The sequence below is a fragment of the Camponotus floridanus genome, unplaced genomic scaffold (genome assembly GCF_003227725.1).
Source record: "Camponotus floridanus strain SB8 unplaced genomic scaffold, Cflo_v7.5 scaffold2, whole genome shotgun sequence".
Lineage (NCBI taxonomy): Eukaryota > Metazoa > Arthropoda > Insecta > Hymenoptera > Formicidae > Camponotus > Camponotus floridanus.
In genome coordinates, this window is record NW_020229325.1 from 3,933,957 (window position 1) to 3,954,666 (window position 20,710).

A 20,710-nucleotide genomic window follows, 5' to 3' on the forward strand; every position below is an offset into this window, starting at 1 on the left:
ACAAAATAAAAATATATTAAAATTTATATTTTAGAAATTCAACACAGCTGACGTTCCGTCTATGTATTTTCTATCCTGCATTATTTCCAAGCCCGCTGATAATTATGAAAAAAAAATTTACTTAGAGTCGATGGTCTTGAATATTTTATTCAGTCGATGACTCAAAGCTCGATCCAATCCGGTTCGATGTTGATTGTGTGTGATATTAGTGCTATAAATTACCGTAGACACTTGAAGACGTGCAACGCGATGCGAGTCATGCACATTGTATAAAATCGTTAATTAAATGTGTTGTGCACTTCTATGGTGATCGTGACATCGCGCTGTATTTTAACCGCATTTTCGCGTTGTAATTTAACTGCATTTGGACCATGACATCATCCGCACTGATGGAATTAACTTGGTGAGTGAATTTGCGAAATGGATTGATACCGTATTTTAAGTTGCTTCAGCTACGAAGGTCATATTAAATATCGCGATAACATCGCCAATAGCGTGAGTTCCAATTCGTAATTACGCGTTATTTTCCGCGTGATTTTTTTATTTTATTTCTCGTATATACAATTTCGTATATACAAATATACATTTCTTTTTTTCTTAATTTAAAAATATTGATAATAAATATTTGTTACATTTTTGCCTCTTTGAAAAAAAATTCGCGAATATATATATATATATTTTTTTTTTCTTTTTTCTATATAATTATTTAAATTTCCACCTTCCATTGTTTAATTTTCGGAGCTTTATATGTATGTGGCTATTTTTTACGTATGTATATCTTATATTTGTCGTATTGTATTCTGATAAGAATGCATCTCATACACCTTCATTTTAATATATGAAGAAAAGTCTTATCTATTTAATTTCTTACATTCTAGATAAGAAATATTATTATAGCTAACATACTAAAAAACGTATTTTTATGAGAATATATGTATGTGTATTTGATAAATAAATATGTTTTATATTTTATATATGAATAAGAGGAAAGCGCATTTACACAGTTATACATACACACATTAGCGACTCGAAATATATATGGCAAGATATTTTTATAAAATCGTCTAAAATTGCTTTATTTTTCATTTTATTACTGCGCGTGATTTGGCACGAAATATTTACCATATCTCTTGATTATACCAATTATTATTATTTAAAATATCTAACGATAAGTTAAGATAATATAATATATAAAGGAGGGAATTGTGTACAATTTGTATATGAAATGTCAATTTTCTCTTTGAACTTTAACCTGGTTTTAACGCTCTTTTTGCTCGCAACTGTTATGATATTAAAAAATTGCACTGCATTATCATATTTACATTGATAATTACATCTCGTATATAAAAAAACAAGTGTAAATTGCGCTCTGTCGTTTATATAAGTTTATTGATGATTATTTTTTTCCGACACTAATTTGTCTTGTGTAAAAATCACATCAAGTTTTTATTTAGAGCGAGAAACACGTTTATCTTAGAATCCAGTCTATCAAGAATCAAGTGCAACGATATGTTATTTATTATATATATATATATACATATATATATATATATATTTTTTTTTTTTAATTATAAATTTTTTATTGTTATTTTTTAAACCTTGCTTGCCTATGTATACATATTGTAAAATTTTAAAGTTTTATATTTTGGATTTAATGTGTTTTGCAATTATAGTTGATTTTGACATTTTCGGACATCAGCGATTCTCTTCTAAATTAAAAAGAATGTAAAGAGGAGAAAAAAAGATTGTCAGTTTATTAAAACCGCGAAGTTATGTGTTGTAGATTTGCAAAAGTCATGACTGCATGCAAGAAAAATGTAAATACACATGTTACATGTATTGCTGATGATATTAATAGCTGTGAGATTTATTGTTATCTTTATGAACATGATTAATATTATACGATTCGATGTAATAAGTAAAGAAACCTGCAATCTATCTGCCTTTAAATCTTGTCGAATAATATCATTGAATCAATAAAAGAAAGTAAATAATTTTTTAAAAATATTATTTTTGAAAAATAGCATCTCGATTTTTTTAATACAAGCAACAGATGCTTAGAAACGTAAGCAAAAAACGTAAAATTAATTTTGATATTAATTTCACATGCATTTTGTGAACATTCTTCGATGAACAGACGTTTTATATTTTTAAAATATATTATCTATATTTCTGAATATTTAAAAAATGTAGGGAATATTATAAATATTTTTTGAATATTACTTTCTCGATAAGGAAGAAACATTTTGAATATATTGATTGATATGTGCATCTCTTACAAACATTTTAAAAGTGTTATCTAATAATATAAAATGTGATTATTTATATAAAATGTTTATAAGGTATATTTTTCCAAATATTTTTGAATATTGTTTCAACGTTTATACAATATAATGTAATTATTTCTAAGATTAAGTCTCTTATTCTCAAAATATTAAACTAATTGTTTGAAATTGAGTGGACGAATGAGAAATTGTCCATTTATTGCTTACTCTTGAGGTAAAAAATCAAATTATTTCCATATAATAATATTTTCATATAAATTAAATTTAATTATCTTCTTATTTTTTTATTATTAATTATATTTTTTATTTAATCACACATTGAATTTATCTATAACATTATAAAAAGATTAAATATTATTAAAACGTTACCGTAGAATGTTAGGATAATGTTAGCGCACCATTATTTACAACAATATATTATTTTTATTTCAATATTATCAAAATCTTCGAATATGACTCAAAGTTTATTTACTATAATATATAATATTATAGTTTTTAATATATTATTACAATATATTAGATATTATATATTTTATATAATATTAAAAATTATATATTTGAAAATAAAAATAAAAACTATTTGAAATTATTATTTGAAAATGTATGTTGCAAAATATCATTGTAATGCAACATTATGTATATTAATGATTTCTTGGCTTCTGAATGATTCATTATTGACTATTCATTATTGACTATCGCGTACTTTATATGTTTTTCAATGAGTATTTGTATTCTATTTTCGTTTTAATTTTTTTGATATGCAGAGGATAGCCTATAACGCAATCAATTAAATATTATAGGAACCTGTAAAATATGCGAAATACCTGTGATTTTAAAAATCTAATATCGCAACCATATATCTATATTTATGACACTCTATCCCAATACATGACATTATTAATATTAATTTTAATTCATAATATTAATTTATTATTAATCATAATATTAATTTTATCTTCTAGAATTGATACTGTGAAATCAAAACATTCTTATTGCAGATTGTTCTTCAATTTGGTTTAGGAATCTGTTCTCTATCAGAGTGTGTGTCGCGATTAGTATAATACGAGCAAGGTAGACATCCGGGAAGCGTGACCCCAAAGACCCAGCAATCGACAGCTGAGCAGCTTTTTATACTGATTTTTTTTCATCGAATGCACGAACAAGGAATCAATATGGATAATCGGATTTATATAGATGAGGAGACTGGCGAGGATATGATCCATCCATTCGTTGATTGCAACATTCATCATTCGATCGACTCAATGGCGATAAATGATGCGGAAACTGGAGAACCGGAAGTCAATCACATGGACAACACGGTTAGAGGTCATAGGAGAGTGCCATTTCAGGTACTTGAGAAAATAGTTGCATCCGTGTATCCTCTCTTTTAAATTTTCTGACTTGAAATTCGAATCAATTTTTCTTCTTTTATTATATTATTCGTATTATTTCTCGTTTTATTATATTATATTATCGTTTTATTATATTTATAATCAATCGTAATTTAAATATAAATTTTTAATTAATTTTTAAATATAAATTTTTAAATATAAATTTTTAATTAATTTTTAAATATAAATTTTTAATTAATTTTTAATATAATCTTGAAATTAATTTATATAAATGCACAAAATAAGATATATATAATGTTTATACATAATATATTGTGAATTCGTAACATAAAGGTGCGTTACGCAATTAAGATAAGTTCTAGAATATTCCTATTGAAAAAGAAAATAACAAACAAAAGTTACAATGTCGATTTCTTTATTAACTTATTTTTTCGTAAGTGCAAAGATGCAATTGCATTTTTTCTTTAATGGAATTTTCTTTAATTTTTTTTTTGCATTATTCAAAGAGATTTTTTGCACTGTTATATAAGAAACATTTTTCCACTGTTTTTGCACTGTTACATAAGAAACATTTTTAAAAAACAGTTTTTTATGTTCATTACTACAGCATCAAGATGCTCATTATTTTTATATAAGTTTAAATAATTTATTCTCTGATCTATTCGAGTCTTTCTCATTCTTTAAGTCTCTCTCCTCAATGGAAACAAATGGAAGCAAATACACATTAAGATCTAATAAGAAAAAGTCCAGTAACGTAAAAGTGTTCATCTTGATGATGTAATGAAGAACATAAAAAGCGAAATCACAAAATGTTTGTTATATAACGCTCCATCTTACATCCTCTGCTGCATTGAATGCAAAATGATAGACCTCGCTTTGCAAGGAAAATTGATAATCTATGCAGTACCATTTACTTTTAGACCTTGTTTCATTCAAAATATCAAGCTATGACTAACTTTATTCGTTTATAACTTTGTAATAAATAACTAGCTAAAATCTTTTGAATTTTTGTTCAATGTTATATTATGATTTTAATTATATATATATATATATATATATATATATATATATATATATATATAATTAAAATCATAATATAACATTGAATATATAATTATACTTTAAAATCATTAAAATTAATGAGATCAATATTTAGTTTTATTGCAATAAATGTTTTATCTCTTATAGATACCGAAGGAGGTAAAGGAAAAATCCACAAAAAAACGCCATTTAACAGAGGTAGAGCCTGTTCCAGCGGGTGCTTCCTTTGGTCAGATAAATCCCATCTGTCTGTTTTTACCGGCCATCATCTATTTTCGCTGGTTCCTTGCCTTATTGATGCTTTTCGAGGTATTATAAATGTCGATATTTTTTGAAAAATGTTTACTTCCGTAAACATAACCATAAGTTTTCATGCTATTTCTACATTAAGGTCATTCTGCATGTGTGGGCACATCACAAGAATAAGGCCCTAAAGGACGCCAGCGTATACTTTCGTTCACCATTTCACGATATCTCTGCCGAGTTTTGCGCTCTCTGTCAGAACGAAACTTGCATGAATCGTGTCGGTAAACTGCATCAAATTCGGATGCACAAATTTTTGCGACAGTGTAACTACATGAAGAGAGTAGTAACGTGAATTTGAACGAGGTGAGCGTACCTAGCAATACTTTAAGCGTCGTAGAATTCGTTAAAATAATAATAATAATAATTGCAATAATATTTTCAACCTCTTAGTTTCTAAAGTTTTATGTAAAATAACTATTATATTCATGTAAAATTGTTATATACATTAAAAATATATTTATATTTTTCTATAGGTAAAGGGAGAAGATTGTCAACATAAGCGATTAATCTATTTTCTTGTTAAATTTCATATTTTGTATTTTTAAGAGTAATATAAAGTTTCATATCTTGTACTTTTAAAAATATTAACGAATGTTTCTCTATTAAAAATTAAAAGTATTATAACACACTAAACACACGAGAAAGAAATATTTTATATTAATTCTTGCTTAGTATTACAACCTTGTAGAAAAGTTTACATTAAAATTTTTTTAGTCAAGATTTAACAAGTATAAAAGTAATTGCTATATTAATTTTAATGTATTTTAATTTTATATGTATCTTATATCGCACAAAATATTCATTTTATTTTTTTTTTTTCATTAACATTTTTTTATATACAATATCTCCAAACATAAAATAAGTTTACACGACTACTTGTTTTTAATGAAATTTTGATAAATTAACGTGAAATCGAATATTGAGACCATGTAAGTTTTTAAAGAGAAATAATTTTTTTCATATCAATTTCTCAATGCACTATTAAAATTTATTTCAATAAAACTTGAAATGAAGTTAATAATAATAGAAAGAATTAAATATATGTCAAGTACATTATCATTCGATTAACCAATCTCGTTATCGTAACGCTAGAATTTCTCTAGTCGCAATTTTACAAATAACATTGAAATTTGCAGCGATATGTACCCTCCAAAAACGACACTTGCTCCAAATCAATGCAGGATAATTCGGGCTTTGTATTCCATGAAAGATGCGAGCTACAGCACGACCAGTAAATTTCGTATCTCTATAACGTATTATCAAATTGCGCACATCGGCAGCAATCTGCTCCTCATTCGTCACCTTATCCTATACAAAACAAGTAAAGATAAAAATCTCTTGTAGCTTAATGATTAAAGATTTGTAAAAATCATAAATAAATTTCACGATGGGAAAGTACCTGGAAACCAATATCAGCATTATTTAAAGGAGAATCCGATTGAAAGTAGTCTCTGATAATATTTTTAAGTTCGTCCGATCTCTTCATGACATCGTCGTCCAAAATCAAACAATCCTTGATCGTTGGTACGCTAATTTTATCGAACGCGAAGGATATGAGTTCGAGTTGCTGCAAACACGAAGATTCTTGAGACTGGGTACGGGCGATCAGTGTGTCAAGCGCCTCATCCAATTCCGTGTCTGTCAGATCACCCGGCGCTTTCACTCGTAAGCCGAGTTTATCGTATTGTACCGATATAGCCGAGCGTTTCGTTTTTCCATCAGCTGTAAAACACATGTTCTCCGTTATAACCATGAAACACATTTAAAAAAAAAAGTCAAACATTTCCCAAGAAACTTGTTGGAATCCTTACCTCCTGTCGTCCATTCCAACGTTTTGAGATGACTCTTTACTATCCCACTATCCCAGCCTATGGCCGATGCGACGTTGATTACCGAAAATTCTATGATGTTACTGTCCTCATGCGAAATCCCCTTCTGCATGTCCAATGCTATCGCCATTGCAAGTGGTGGAGACTAAAATCAAAGTCAAATTAGTTACTTAGGATAAACATGAGCGGTTGTCTGAATTTGTATCAATTTTTTCGATTTTGTACGAGCTTCCGAATTTACACAAATGCATTCTTTTTTCATTATTTATATATTCTCTTCCAATATTGTTTTTTTAATCATTTGTTTTTGCTGTATCTTTCATTATGTTATTGCTCTATTAACAAAGTGTGTACATTTCTTTCTCATAATAAAATAAAATGTTATCTTTATTATTAACTAAAATATTACTGATATATTGCTAAAATATATTACTGATATTTGGAGTAAAGTCTTACAGATTGTGCCGCTTGTTTAAGAGCTTGTGGTCCATTGTAGCTGGAAACCCGCGCTCGCACGTATACAGACGACAACACGGTAATAAACCTCTTTGGGTGTAATTCGAGATAGCAGAGTAATGTCGAAATTGTTTCCTGCGTAATATCAAGGTCTTTTACGATCTCATCGATTGGAAGAGCGACTTCGTGACCAGGACACCTCCAATTGGAATTTTTCTCATTGATTTTTTTGCAAGAGCAAGGGATGAAAATTCTTTGAAGCAGATGTCTAATCGTATATCTATCGACACCGTTCGCATGTATATGTCTACGTAATTCCCATTTATCACTATTTTGCTATATGTTTTAGAAATAATAATAAATAGATTAATAATCGAAGATGAATAAGAGAGATTTCTTCAAAAGAGAGTAATTTTGAAATTTCAAATAAGTACCGTAGGATTCAAGAATAAATGACAGTGTGCAGTGATACTGTCCCTTCCGCTACGACCAATCTCTTGCACGTATCCTTCGAAGGTACCGGGCATATTATAATGAATGATAGCTCGAATGTCTGATTTATTGATGCCCATTCCAAATGCAACAGTGGCAACTACAATTTTAATTTTGCCACTCATAAACTCCTTTTGTACAATTTTGCGCTTGTAAGCCGTCATACCGGCGTGGTAAACCTCGGCTATCGTGGATATCTTCGCCTTTGGCTTCTCAGGGTTTCGCGGATCCTGCCAATACGTGTACAGATTTAATTCATAAGAATAAAAAAGATTACTGCCTAAATTTTTTACTCAAATAAAAGATATGAAAAAAAACTAATATATTTTACAACTGTTGACATTGTAATTCAATAATTATAAGGAAGAAAATCTTAATATTTACCTTCAGCGATATTCTTAACAAGGCTGCGATTCTCTCGCACTCTTCCCTACGAATACAGTAGACTATTATACAGTCAAGTTCGCGGAATCTGTCGCTCTTCAACAACGCGATCAACGCGTAATCCTTGTTTTCATCTTTGGACACCGTTAAAATGAGATTCTTAGGCAAGGGTACGTCGGATATGATGCCGGACATACCGTCGTGTAGATCCAGATGCTTCACTATACTTTCTGCAGTGGTCTTCGTGACAGTCGCCGTAAGTCCCAATATCGTCTTCACGCGCAGCTTCTCCTTGAGCACTCGGCAAACCATCAGATAGGAAGGTCGGAAATTGTGCGACCATTGAGAGATGCAGTGGACTTCGTCGATGCAAGCAAACGCAATTGGCGGTAGCTGCTTGAGGAGGGCACCAAACCCAGTAGATTTTTCACTAGCTACCACTGCTTCCGGTGACACCAGAAGAATGTTCACTTTACCATCCTTCACCGATTGCATCACTTGCTCTCTTATCTTCGGTGTCTGATTGGTATGCAAACATGCAGCGGACAGAACCTTAGGCATACCCATTACTTGATCGTCCATCAAGGATACCAAGGGTGAAATTACTAGAGTAATGCAGCGGAAATGCTGGGAGTACAGGTACGCCGGCAATTGGTAGCATAAGGATTTCCCAGAACCCGTCGATAGCATCACCAGAGTAGACTGGCCAGACAAAATCCTCATGATTGCTTTCTCTTGGCCGGTCCTAAAACTTTCATGACCAAACGTGCGCAACGCTTCGAAGACTTCCGTCGGAGTTTTGATAAGACTACCATCTTCGTTTGCAGAATATAGCGGATCGACTATTCCTCGTTCAGGCGGCAATAATCTGGACAATAATTCCTGTGGTATCTTATGCTGGAAAATTAAATCTTTTTCATTGACGTCCGGAAAGTCGTCATCGAATAACTTCGCTATGTCTTTGTTTTCTTCGTGTTGCGAACACGAAATATTCGTAGTGGAATAAGACGATTCTTGCGAAAGCCAATCGGTTCTATGACCTTGCGCAATTTGTGCGTTCTTACTGGCCATCTTTTCAGCTTCCTCCAGAGTCGGAAAGTTTGTAGATTCGTCGATCTCGTTCAAAGGCAAAAGAGTAGCATTCTTGGAAGTTGTGCAACATTTAGCGAAATGCCCAGACTCACCGCATTTAAAACATGTTATGCCATTTTTGTCAATCAGATCAGCTGCATCCAAACTGCTTTCGCTGGATGCCAGCTTCTTCCTATTTTTCCACTGATTTCTCTTATACTTAAACAAACTGAAGTTCTTTTTGCCTCGCACGTACACCTTCTTTTTCAAATTTATCCTAACGAAATTATTATTCATCGTTCCGGTATCCATTTTCTTCTCCAGCTTCTCTATCGCAGTCAGTTTGGGATTTGCTTTTGAAGGTATCAGAGTATCATTTTCTAGTTCATCAGTGCGAAGCGATTCGGAAAGTTGCGCGATAAGATCGCTAGTCTCTGTTGGTTTTATTGTAAAGCGAGGAACCGTTTGCAACATTTTCATGTCGTATGTCGGAATTTCGTATGTTTCCAGGTCCGAACTTTGCTTTTTCTCATCCTCTAAACTTGATTTTCTTCTAAGAGATCTTCTCTTTTCTCTCATATCGCATTTTTCTTCATTGTTCATCGTCTTTTCTTTATTTTGCTGATCTGTAGATTTTTTAACGGAACGTATCTTCGTAGTGCCATTCGTCTTTACTTTTGTCTTTTTAGTTTTCTCTTCTGTACAATTAGGATTGGAATCAAATAATACTTGTTTCTCTCTTCCACGTGTACATTGCCTCACTGGTTTCTCATTAGACATCAAAGTGTTTTCCTGATTTATAAAATCAGCTGATTCAGGAATGGTATTTGTTACTCTAGACCTACTATTTGTTTGACAAATGTTCTCAGATGTCTTTTTATCATTATTAGCAATGTTCGACTCGATGTTTGAATCCAAGGGAATTATATTGTTTTCAATTTTAACTGATTCGTTCAATGTATTAAAATTCGTTTTAATATCGTTAGTTAATTTAAATGTATTAATATTGTCATCAGCTGCGTTTTTACTATAATTATTTTTCAATATTAAATCAGAACTTGCATTAACATAACAAGTCTGCTTGAATGTATCATTATTGATTATAGCATTAGATTCAATAATCGTGGAATCAAAATCAATTTTAACGCATTGTCGTTTTGTAGGATGATCATTATCTTGATTACTTAACTGTTTTTTGAAATTTCTGATACGTTTTTTCCTGCACTCTTCTTCGGAATCACTGTTGCATATAAAATCTTCGTCGGAAACTTGGAGCATTGTGGCAGAATGCGCAACAGATGACTTTGGAGAATGAATACTGGATTCCATTGATTCCACTCCAGAATCGCTAGTACCCGAGAATCTTTGTAGATTAATAGTTTCTATGTTCAAATTACTCTCCTTTGTACATCGATCAAGCCAACCCTCATTTAAATTACGGCTTACACAAGTCATGTGGCCATCTGCTAATTGTTGGACAGCATTGATGGAATATTGACTGGTAGGTTTGCTTTCTTTAAATGTTAATTTCATTGATTCACCAAACAGAGACTTCACTTCATTAACTGTCGTATCAAAGCCATCATCTTTACCACTCTGATCAATACTTGAACTAGAATTACTCTCAGATTTGTTCCTGATTTTAGTCAATGATAATGATTTTCTGGGATTTCGTTTAGTAAAGGTTGAACTTTCAAACTTGTTTTTAGAAAGTTGAAAAGATGAAGTTCTACCAATCAATAATTGCTTCCGCTTCGGCTTTTCCTTGATCTTGTTCAAATTATCTCCCCAAACTCCTTCAACATTTGTTGGTGTATTCAATTCACTGAAAGAATCCTCAATTTCTGTAAAACATTTACTATCATGTGGATCTATGTTCTCTGTATCTTTTGTATTTTTTTCTGGACTTGGAATCCTATCCTGATCATCTACTGATTTTTGTAGCAAGTTATTAGTGACATTGTCTTGCACATCATCGTAGAAAGTAATATCTGTAAGAGTTTCCTCAAGGGCGCGCGTTTTTAGTTTCCAATATATCTTGTATGCTTCTTTGATAGAAATATCTGCTTCTTTTATGTCATTCTGAAAAAGATGACAAAAAATAAAATAAAATAAATGAAACAATATAAATATTATACAAGATGATCCTTGATAATATAGAAATATAGATAATACAGAGATAATAAAGAATCTTATTAATAACAATTATAAAACTTCTCAAAACTTTTAAAAGTACTGAATTTGCATTTCTGTCTAGTTTATTATTTTTAAAACTGAATATAATTCTAAATTTTTTCTATTTATTTAATACGCAACTGATGTATGTATGGATGCAAAATAAAAATCAAATAATCGCTATATAACATGAAATATGATGAAAATATAAACAAAAGTGAGAAGCAACATACTTTGTTAGGCTTGCGTCCGTACTTTTCCATAAAATCGCTTTCCCATTGTTTTACGCGGAGTTTGCTTTTCATGTACTTAGTTTTAAAAATGGGATCTTCCAAGATCTTCATGTTATTAAGGAATAAAACGATTTACAAACGTGGAATACTAAAATCGAACACGCGTTCGATACTAATTTACGCCATCAGTTGCTCTTGATCCTTAACAATCCTCGTGTGGGTCAGTGACAGCGAATTGGAGGGACACTTCAGCAGGTGAGATATTCGTGCGCATGCGTGAGAGATCACGTGACCGATTTACAGGTTCGTGCGATGCAAGAACTTTGTTGGGAAGAAAAGGGGGCTAAATTAGCAATTTTCTCGATTTTAATGTTAATACATGCTACATATCCTATTTATATTAAATGTTTTGTATTTACATAGCATTAATTATGACATGCTTGTCATAAAAGAATTTTTTACTTACGTAGAAATTATAATTAATCAATTTTAATTATAATTGTAATTATTTTTTATAATTAATTATAATTTGTAATTATTTTTATATTTGTAATTATTAATTATGTTTGTAATTATATTATAAATAAAGTTTTTGCTTTGTTTTTTCTTTATCATAAAATAATAATAATTATTATATCAAATAATAATAATTATTATTATATTAAATAATAATAAATATTATAATCTATCATAAAATGTTCAATAATATTTCATTGATATTATTTGATAATATACAAGATTATATTATATATTATATATTATATATTGATTATATATTACCATTTCCTTCCTAATGTATATTTTTATTCTTTCTCCTACGAGCAGTCTCATTGAACATCCTTTATTATAGCGAAATACATACATGACTGAAGCATAAAACGTCTGCTAGCATTCGTGCTATTACGCATGCGCGAGATTTATTCCTCCAATTGCAACACTGGGTCTGTTCTTTTTATCTGCACTGCTACACTAGTGCAATTAGTTAGAGTGAAAGAAAATATGTTTGTCTCTTTCCAACTTATTGCACTAATGTAGTAGTGCAGCTAAAAAGAACAGACCCACTGCTTACGTCTTCGACTTCTGTTTACGACTCTGTCGGTAACGATTACAATATCTTCGTTCTCAAGCCCTTAGAACAAATATGGATTTGACTTGTCAGAATTCTAGCTTAACTATTGAATATTTGCTCGGTCAATTGAATACGGCGAGACAAGAGATTAATAATTTAAGGTATTTTAAAAAATTTATTTGTTTTAATCATGTATATATACATATTGCATTGCATATATCAATATGTAATTATTTTATTTTAATTATTTTGTTTTTCTATCCCGTTTTATTATTATATATATATATACTCATTCCTTTTTAATATTTATACATTAATCTCATGTAATGATATCTCACATTTAGCAGAAAATATGATCAGCAGTTATCATAGGTTATTTTGTTATTTTATTGTATATTACATGTATATATATATATATATATATATATATATATATATATATATATATATACATTGTTAATAAAAAAAAAAGATAATAAAAATTGCAATTTAATATAGATTGATTTTATTTAAGTTTCCACATATGCACATCTAAATATTTTCTAAATCTTTTTAATAGAAGTTTGATTTAATATGTTACAGACAACAAGTGAAAGGTCTACGATATATACTTGATAAAGATGTCGATAATATTAAACGTTTCTTGGAATTACAAAAATGTGGGGAGACTTTTTCGCACTCCAAGCTAATAGCTTCATCTAAAGAAGAAGCAAAGCCTGGTACAAGTAAAGATCAAGACATTCTCAAATTAAAACCTATTGGTATCATCTCTACTTGGTTTCCCAACAAGAGAGCAACTCCAAGACAACCTGGAATATGTGGAAAGGTTCCAGGAAAATTAACACTTTATAATTCTGTATTTACAAATCCAGATCATGCATTACAGGGTTTGCAGGATTTTTCACATATGTGGTAAGAATAGTATAATTTGTTCAAAAACATAATTTTATCATTATTGATAGAACAACAAATAATAACCTTTGCTTCTCTTTTCAATAGGATTTTATTTCATTTTCATAGAAATGATTCAACGCACACTCGTGCAAAAGTAGCTCCACCACGATTGAATGGAATAAAAACAGGCGTATTTTCTACACGTTCTCCACATCGACCATGTCCTATTGGCCTAAGTTTAGTTAAGATTTTAAAAATTGAGAATTATACAATTTATTTTGAAGGTGTTGACATGGTTAACCAGACCCCTGTTCTAGATATAAAACCATATATACCACAATATGATAGCCCATTACATATTGAAAAATTAAGTAATAGGTCAAGAGAGAATAATATGAATGTCTCGGACATGTTTCATAATATGGGAGATATTGTTAATTTAAGTGAGGATCAATCAACTGATCTTCTTATTGACGATACAAATACCAACAATGCTGAACAAGTTGAATTTGATATTTCTAAAGATGAAGAAATAGCCTTAAGGCTCCAGGTAGAAGAATTTCAAGCAGATTCAAATCTTAGTGGCTATGATATTACAAGACAATCTTCTCAATTAATGGAAGCTTATGCTAACAATACTACTTCATTACAAATTGATACTACAGATATGAATACAGAAACATATCAAACAATACAAGATAGGTCTGACGTGAGATCAGATTTGGATTATTCTATTCAACAGAATGCTGCAATATTAATAGCCGAATCACAGACAGATTCTATTAGAGATTTGAATAGCAGATTACATGATATAGATATAAATAATCCTAGCAATACAGAGCCAACATATGTAGAAAGAGATAATGATAATGAAATAAATTATACCGAAAATCAATCTTTACGCAACTCTAGATTGTTAGATGGAGCAGATGGTCCCAGTACAGTTTGTGGTACAGATACAGATTTAGTCAATCATCATGTGTTGCACGCAAGAGTCGATAATTCTCCTGTAAGAATGGGAATACGTGAAGCACCCGATGGAGAGGAAGGACTTGAGTCTCAGAGTTTGACACCATCGCGAACTTTACCAGATATTCACGCAGCAACAACCATATCATCTGTGCCAATAAATACAGCAATGGAGGGTAATTTTTCTGAGATAAGAATACCGAATTGGATTTCGCAGCCTCGTACAACAACATTATCAGTAATTTTCAATGAACGTGCTTTGATGCAATTAAATGAGATTTCAGACGATAAAGTTGAAGAACAAAAGCAAGCTATAGAAAATGTATTAAGAGAAGATCCTAGATCAGTGTACTTAAGGCAAAGATGGGGTAGCCAATTTTACACTTTTTTAATATATGATTTGCATATTACATGTAGATTTGACGATAGTAGAGGTATTGTTACTGTATTCCAAGTGCGACATGCAGGTCGTACTTGTGATTGCGGTGAACCTGAATGGCAATGCTTAGGGCATTCTCCTTTATCTTAATATATGAATATTGAATATTCAAGAGAAAGAGAAAAGCAAAATACTATTTCTACATCATGATTTAGTATAGTTAATTTATGCAAATTTCTATATTTTAGAAATCTTTCTCAAAATAATTTTTATTAATCATTATTTTAGCTATTAGAATATTTATTATACTGATGAAAGTAATTTAGTGCGAGATGTTCTATGATTTAAATTTAATTTTAATGCAACTGTACAAGTTCCTATATTTTATTATTATAAATTAATTATCGTTTATATTAAATTTATGTTGTAAAGAATTTATATCAGATAACAAAAAAGGGAAAAATACATTAAAACAGATAACATGTACTTTATGCGTTTTATATAAAATTGGAATTTTTTTTATAAGTATGATGTAATTCTATAGCAATATTTTGTGAACAATTTATTTATGTATACATTCGTATGGTAGAATCTGCACCTGCAGAAAATACCCATGGTTCAATGGGGTGGAACATGATGTCCAAAATACCAAAATCATTATAAGATTCATGGTGACACAATCTTTTCAACGGCACAATTAATGGATTTTGTAAAAGATCACTGAAAAAAAGGCATACAACGATTAAATATATAGATATACAAAAAAATTAAAGATATAAAACATATAGATATAAAAAAAAATTTTTTATTAGCTACATATCTTACTTGTACACCATCCCATGAGATACAATAAGTCCCCTATCATCACCTCCAGAGGCAAATAGAGGATATTGTTTGTGAAATGCTACAGCACGTACACCAGCTCCATGTAATCGCAATGTTTGATAAGGTTTAGTGCTTAAATCCAAGTCGAACCAAAGCATTTTACGATCGTACGTTGCTACCAAAACATTATCACCTCCTGAAAAAAATTTATATTAATCACATAAGAGCATATACATAATTAATACAAAATATAAATAAAATTTACCAGGATGAATAGCCATTGTTGATATCCATTGTGAATTGGATAATAATTTTTTAACCATTTCCTGTTTTACAAGATCATATACCCTCACATTCCTTTGTGTCTGAAGAAGAAAAAAATAATCTTTAAAAAAAATTAAAATATACTAAGGCCCGGTTACACCAACGTTATTTTAGCTTTAAGCAAGACTTAAATATATGTTTATCTTTTTTTCTAAATAAATAAAGACAGACATATATTTAAGTTTTGCTTAAAGCTGAAATAATGTTGGTGCAACCAAGCCTAATACTATTAGTATTTTTTAATAATTTACTATTACTTACTGCAACGAATAAATATGGTCTAATTGGATGAAATAACACACATTGTATTAATCCTTTTGATTTACTAAATGGTAATTGAGATCTTCTTTTTGACAATTGATTTATCAATACTGATCTATTTTGGCCATCTGGCATTACAGTAGCAAAATAATCTCCTTTTCCATGCCATGTTATTTGTTTTACAATTTTAAAATTATTTAGAATTACCCTAATTCCAATAGACCAGTGTTCTCTTTCTACTTGGTCCCACTGTACTGCACTTCGTACTCTATCAATAACTATTATAACATACATATAACATACTCATTAATCTCATGTACATGTATAATCTTGTCCCAAAAAAGATAACTATATATATATTTTTTTTTCAAGATTATTTTTAAAATAAACTGTATATAAGCAATATTGCTTTTATTATTAAATTATTTATACCTATTTTTTCACTTTGTGGTATTATTTCCAAAAGTTCATCAGTTTTACTGCTAATAAGGTCATCTCCAACACCAGGATTTATTAAGAGAACCTTTTTATCAGCTGCAACAGCTATCAATGATATAGTTTGGTTTGGACACCAAGCAATATTTCTAATAACACCACCACAAGGCACTGTTTTTAAGCATCTGCCTGTACTCACTTCCCATACTGTTAAAATAACATATATGTTATATTCGATATGCAAAGCATATAATTTATAAATAAATATATATATTAATATTAAAATATAAATTGACAATAAAATAATTATTTATATAAATTTTACATATATATAATATGTAATATAAATTAATATACATATATGTAATAAGTTATGTATAAGTAACTCACTCTTCAATAACATATCATCTCCACCAGAAGCAATAAACTGACCACCTGGTTCTGCAGTAATACTTCTGACCATATCTGTATGTCCTTTAAATACCATAAACATTGTAGTTGGAAATGGTTGCAAATCTCTTGGACTGGGCAATTGTGGAACCAAAGCTTCAGGCTCTATTGTCAATCTCATTTTTAATGCTCTAGGACATAGGTATAGATCTAAACACCTCTGAAATCTTTCCTTGATATATCTAGAGTATGCTGGTACTTCTCGAAGAGAATTGTATTTTTGTGGTATAAAGTGTAATTTTCTCTTCCATGGAGTTGTTTTCAATTTATTCCATTCTTTAAGTTCTTTGTTATCAAATAAATATTCTGATGGAGGATTATAACTCTCTGCATGACCAGGTAAATGTCTTTTAGGAGCTGGAATATGCTTATGAATTCTACGCATTTCTTCTGCCTGATCATCAGATTGCCATAACATATAAAATTGTGGCTCCTGATTCTTTTCCCTATCTTTTTGCATTTCGGCAGTAGATTTCATCCAACCCATTTTGAGAGCATGTACCAATTTTGATACCTTTTTAGCTTCAATTTTAGATGGTAAGAAAGAACGTTTATGTTCTGGAAATTTTCGAAGCGGCGTTTTCATTACTTCAGAAGTAAACCAGTCCACCCATGGCTGTGCAATATTTACAACATATAAAATAATTTAGTTTTTAATATATTATATACAATATATCTTCAAATTAAATTATTATAAATATAACTTACCGCATATTCATCAAATTGAACATCAGGTATTTTTTGTTTTTGAATTCTTACAATTAAATCTATATCCGCTTCACTTAATATAATATTTTGGCCAGTTTGAGGATCTTTTATAGTTCTCCAAAAGTCAGGATCTTCCATTCTTTTTAAAAAATTATCTAATTCATCACCTTTTTCTGGTTTTGGAATTTTTTTACCATCCCAATCATAACCAAGATGATTATAATCATCATACCATTTCATCGGTACATTTCCAACTGTGTTATAAGTATCTTCCTCATCGGAACTATCATACTCGTCATATTCATCTTCATCATTAGGCATATTTTTAGCTTGTGTTTTATTACAGATGTCATCCTTATGTTCCTGCATTTTTGATTCTTTAGAATTCTTTTCATTTTTCAATGTATTTAATTTTTTCAGAGATTCTTTATTTTTATATTTCATTTTTATTTTATTCTTCTTATCTTTTAATATAACTCGTGAATTCTTTTGTGTTCCTTTATATGAATCATTTATTGCTTTGTTATCTTCTGAATCTTCAGTATCTGTAGATTCATAATTTGATTCAAGTTTATCATCTTCATCATCAGATTGAAAAACTACAGAAGAACCTGAAACCGGCCACATGGCTTTAGCGGACATGTTAGAGACACTGATTCGGAAATAGCATGGATATATGTACAAAATACATCGAGTAGGTCTCCGTTAACGTCCATGCGACGTGATAATAGACGCTAAACTTGAAGCCGCGATAGACCCCTCCCCATGGCGTTTTCAAGTGGTCGGGTTTAATCGCTCTGGGGTAGTTTACTAGACGTCATTGACCAATCATAGCCATTTTACAGAAGAATAACCGTATATTCTTCAGAAAAATAATGTGATTGGTCAATAACATCTAGTAAATTATCTCGAAGCGATTAAACCCAACCACTTGAAAACACCATCAGACTTTATTCCCTGCAACGATACAATAACCAATCGATTTACAGCTAGTCTGTAAGAATAGAGAACCTCTAGGAGAGAGAATGGACAACTGATCATGTGACATGTGATCAAGCTTTTTCATGATTGGCTGGCAGAAAATGTATCAATTTTAGCTATTGCGACGCCAATGCAAAATATGATGACACACAAATAGGACACACATGACACACATATATTAACCTATTTGTGTGCATCATATTTTGCATTGGCGTCGCAATAGCTAAAATTGATACATTTTCTGCCAGCCAATCATGAAAAAGCTTGATCAGTTGTCCATTCTCTCTCCTAAAGGTTCTCTATGTAAGAACCATCGACATATACCCTGGACTGAGCATCATGATCATAGAGCTTATACTTAGTATACGCTCTATGATCACGATAGATAGGCGAGCGCCCACTGTAGAGAGAGAGGTACTATACGGGAGGCCTATGTCTGTCTCTTTTGCTAGTATCTCATTGGTAACTTTGGTTCCCATCCATCGAGGCGGGAAACAAAATTACCAATGAGATACTAGGAAAAAAAACAGAATAGGCTTCCCATGTAGTACCTCTCTCTCTACAGCAGGTACTCGCCTGCTATCGCGATGGTCAGTCCAATGTAATACACTGGGTGTATATGTGATAGTAGGAACGAAAGGTTGATTGGCTATCGCTACGTAACGTCTTGACACATCCTGCGTGCAAATTTTTAAACTCGTGAAAAAGATGAAACGATATAAATCTCACATATTTGATATATATTATAAATATATATCAAATATGTGAGATTTATATATTTATAATATATATCATTTTGATATATATTATAAATATATATAAATATAAAATCAACTCGATACATTTCACAGATTTTCACTTTTTCTATTATGGATTTCGAGTCGTCGATGTTTTAAATGGGAGGATTTATATATTATAAATGTTTTTCCTCAAAATAAAAACATTCTTTTCATTTGTATGTATGTTATACATCAGGATATATTTTTATAAGACTATAATGTGTTAGTAATGAAAATACATGGATATACATTATACATTGCGTCTGTTCTCTCTCTCTCTCTCTCTCTCTTACATACATATTGCGTTATTCATAATTATATACATTTAATTGTACAAATTTAAAAAGTATATGAAAATGTTTTATTTAATGTGCTTGATTATTTTTATATTTACCTGTAATAATAATTCATTAGCAATATATTGCACTAATTATCATAAAATAATCTGCCAATAAAAACCAAAGAATTGTAGAAAAAAAATATAAGATATATAAGGATAAATTAAATTATTTGAATTAAATAGTGATGTAATGAGAAAAAATAATACATAATTAAGTAATATAAATAATAATAAATTTGATTATATTACAAGACTTTTCAATATTATTCATTTTTCTGCTAAGCAAATTAATGATAATATATAGATATTCTAAAAAAAATTTTATTTGATTTTAATTACATAATTAAACACACTGATCAGAAATGCATCAAGTATTTAAACAAATTTTTTGCGCGTTATTTATACAATTTTATATAAATTTTACGCGAATTTTGCACGAATTTTTGTACAAATTTTATTTTAGATAAAAATCGCTGTATAATTATTAAATATTTTTCAATAAAAATACTTGCATCCTTAAGGACACATCTCTATATGTCTTCTATTTCTATAATAAAATAATAACAATGTTTGAATTGCTATATATCATCTATGAACAATTTTTTTTATCTTTGTCTGTTACATAGAATATACATCAAATATAAAAAATATTTTATGTTTACTCCCGACTGC

General features: G+C 30.0%; 4 protein-coding genes across 5 annotated transcripts; 2 read left to right on the forward strand and 2 right to left on the reverse strand.

The window, feature by feature from the left end:
- The first annotated feature begins 194 nt into the window (after positions 1-194).
- On the forward strand, positions 195-6,307 carry LOC105252638. Of its 2 annotated transcripts, none has more exons than XM_011260112.3 (5): positions 195-403; positions 3,284-3,634; positions 4,826-4,987; positions 5,070-5,287; positions 6,121-6,307. In XM_011260112.3, exons 2-4 carry the CDS (start codon positions 3,437-3,439, stop codon positions 5,274-5,276), a joined length of 567 nt encoding a protein of 188 aa, XP_011258414.1. In that variant the 5' UTR covers positions 195-403; positions 3,284-3,436; the 3' UTR covers positions 5,277-5,287; positions 6,121-6,307. The 2 variants fall into 2 exon arrangements, with proteins under 2 accessions (XP_011258414.1, XP_011258413.1); XM_011260111.2 differs by lacking the exon at positions 6,121-6,307 and adding an exon at positions 5,458-5,644 and having other exon boundaries at positions 196-403.
- On the reverse strand, positions 5,826-11,871 carry LOC105252639 (ATP-dependent DNA helicase Q4). The gene is made up of 7 exons (XM_025408053.1): positions 11,625-11,871; positions 8,146-11,298; positions 7,704-7,991; positions 7,270-7,605; positions 6,796-6,958; positions 6,384-6,706; positions 5,826-6,292 (listed from the first exon to the last, which is right to left on the reverse strand). The coding sequence occupies exons 1-7, from the start codon at positions 11,733-11,735 to the stop codon at positions 6,062-6,064; spliced, it is 4,605 nt and encodes a 1,534-aa protein (XP_025263838.1). The 5' UTR covers positions 11,736-11,871; the 3' UTR covers positions 5,826-6,061.
- An 835-nt stretch (positions 11,872-12,706) lies between these two features.
- LOC105252637 (tRNA (adenine(37)-N6)-methyltransferase) lies at positions 12,707-15,187 on the forward strand. The gene is made up of 3 exons (XM_011260110.3): positions 12,707-12,854; positions 13,276-13,605; positions 13,693-15,187. The coding sequence occupies exons 1-3, from the start codon at positions 12,766-12,768 to the stop codon at positions 15,083-15,085; spliced, it is 1,812 nt and encodes a 603-aa protein (XP_011258412.1). The 5' UTR covers positions 12,707-12,765; the 3' UTR covers positions 15,086-15,187.
- A 194-nt stretch (positions 15,188-15,381) lies between these two features.
- On the reverse strand, positions 15,382-18,628 carry LOC105252636 (ribosome biogenesis protein BOP1 homolog). Its single transcript, XM_011260109.3, has 7 exons — positions 17,939-18,628; positions 17,171-17,846; positions 16,778-16,987; positions 16,346-16,623; positions 16,026-16,125; positions 15,761-15,956; positions 15,382-15,655 (listed from the first exon to the last, which is right to left on the reverse strand). Exons 1-7 carry the CDS (start codon positions 18,578-18,580, stop codon positions 15,502-15,504), a joined length of 2,256 nt encoding a protein of 751 aa, XP_011258411.1. The 5' UTR covers positions 18,581-18,628; the 3' UTR covers positions 15,382-15,501.
- Positions 18,629-20,710: the final 2,082 nt, after the last annotated feature.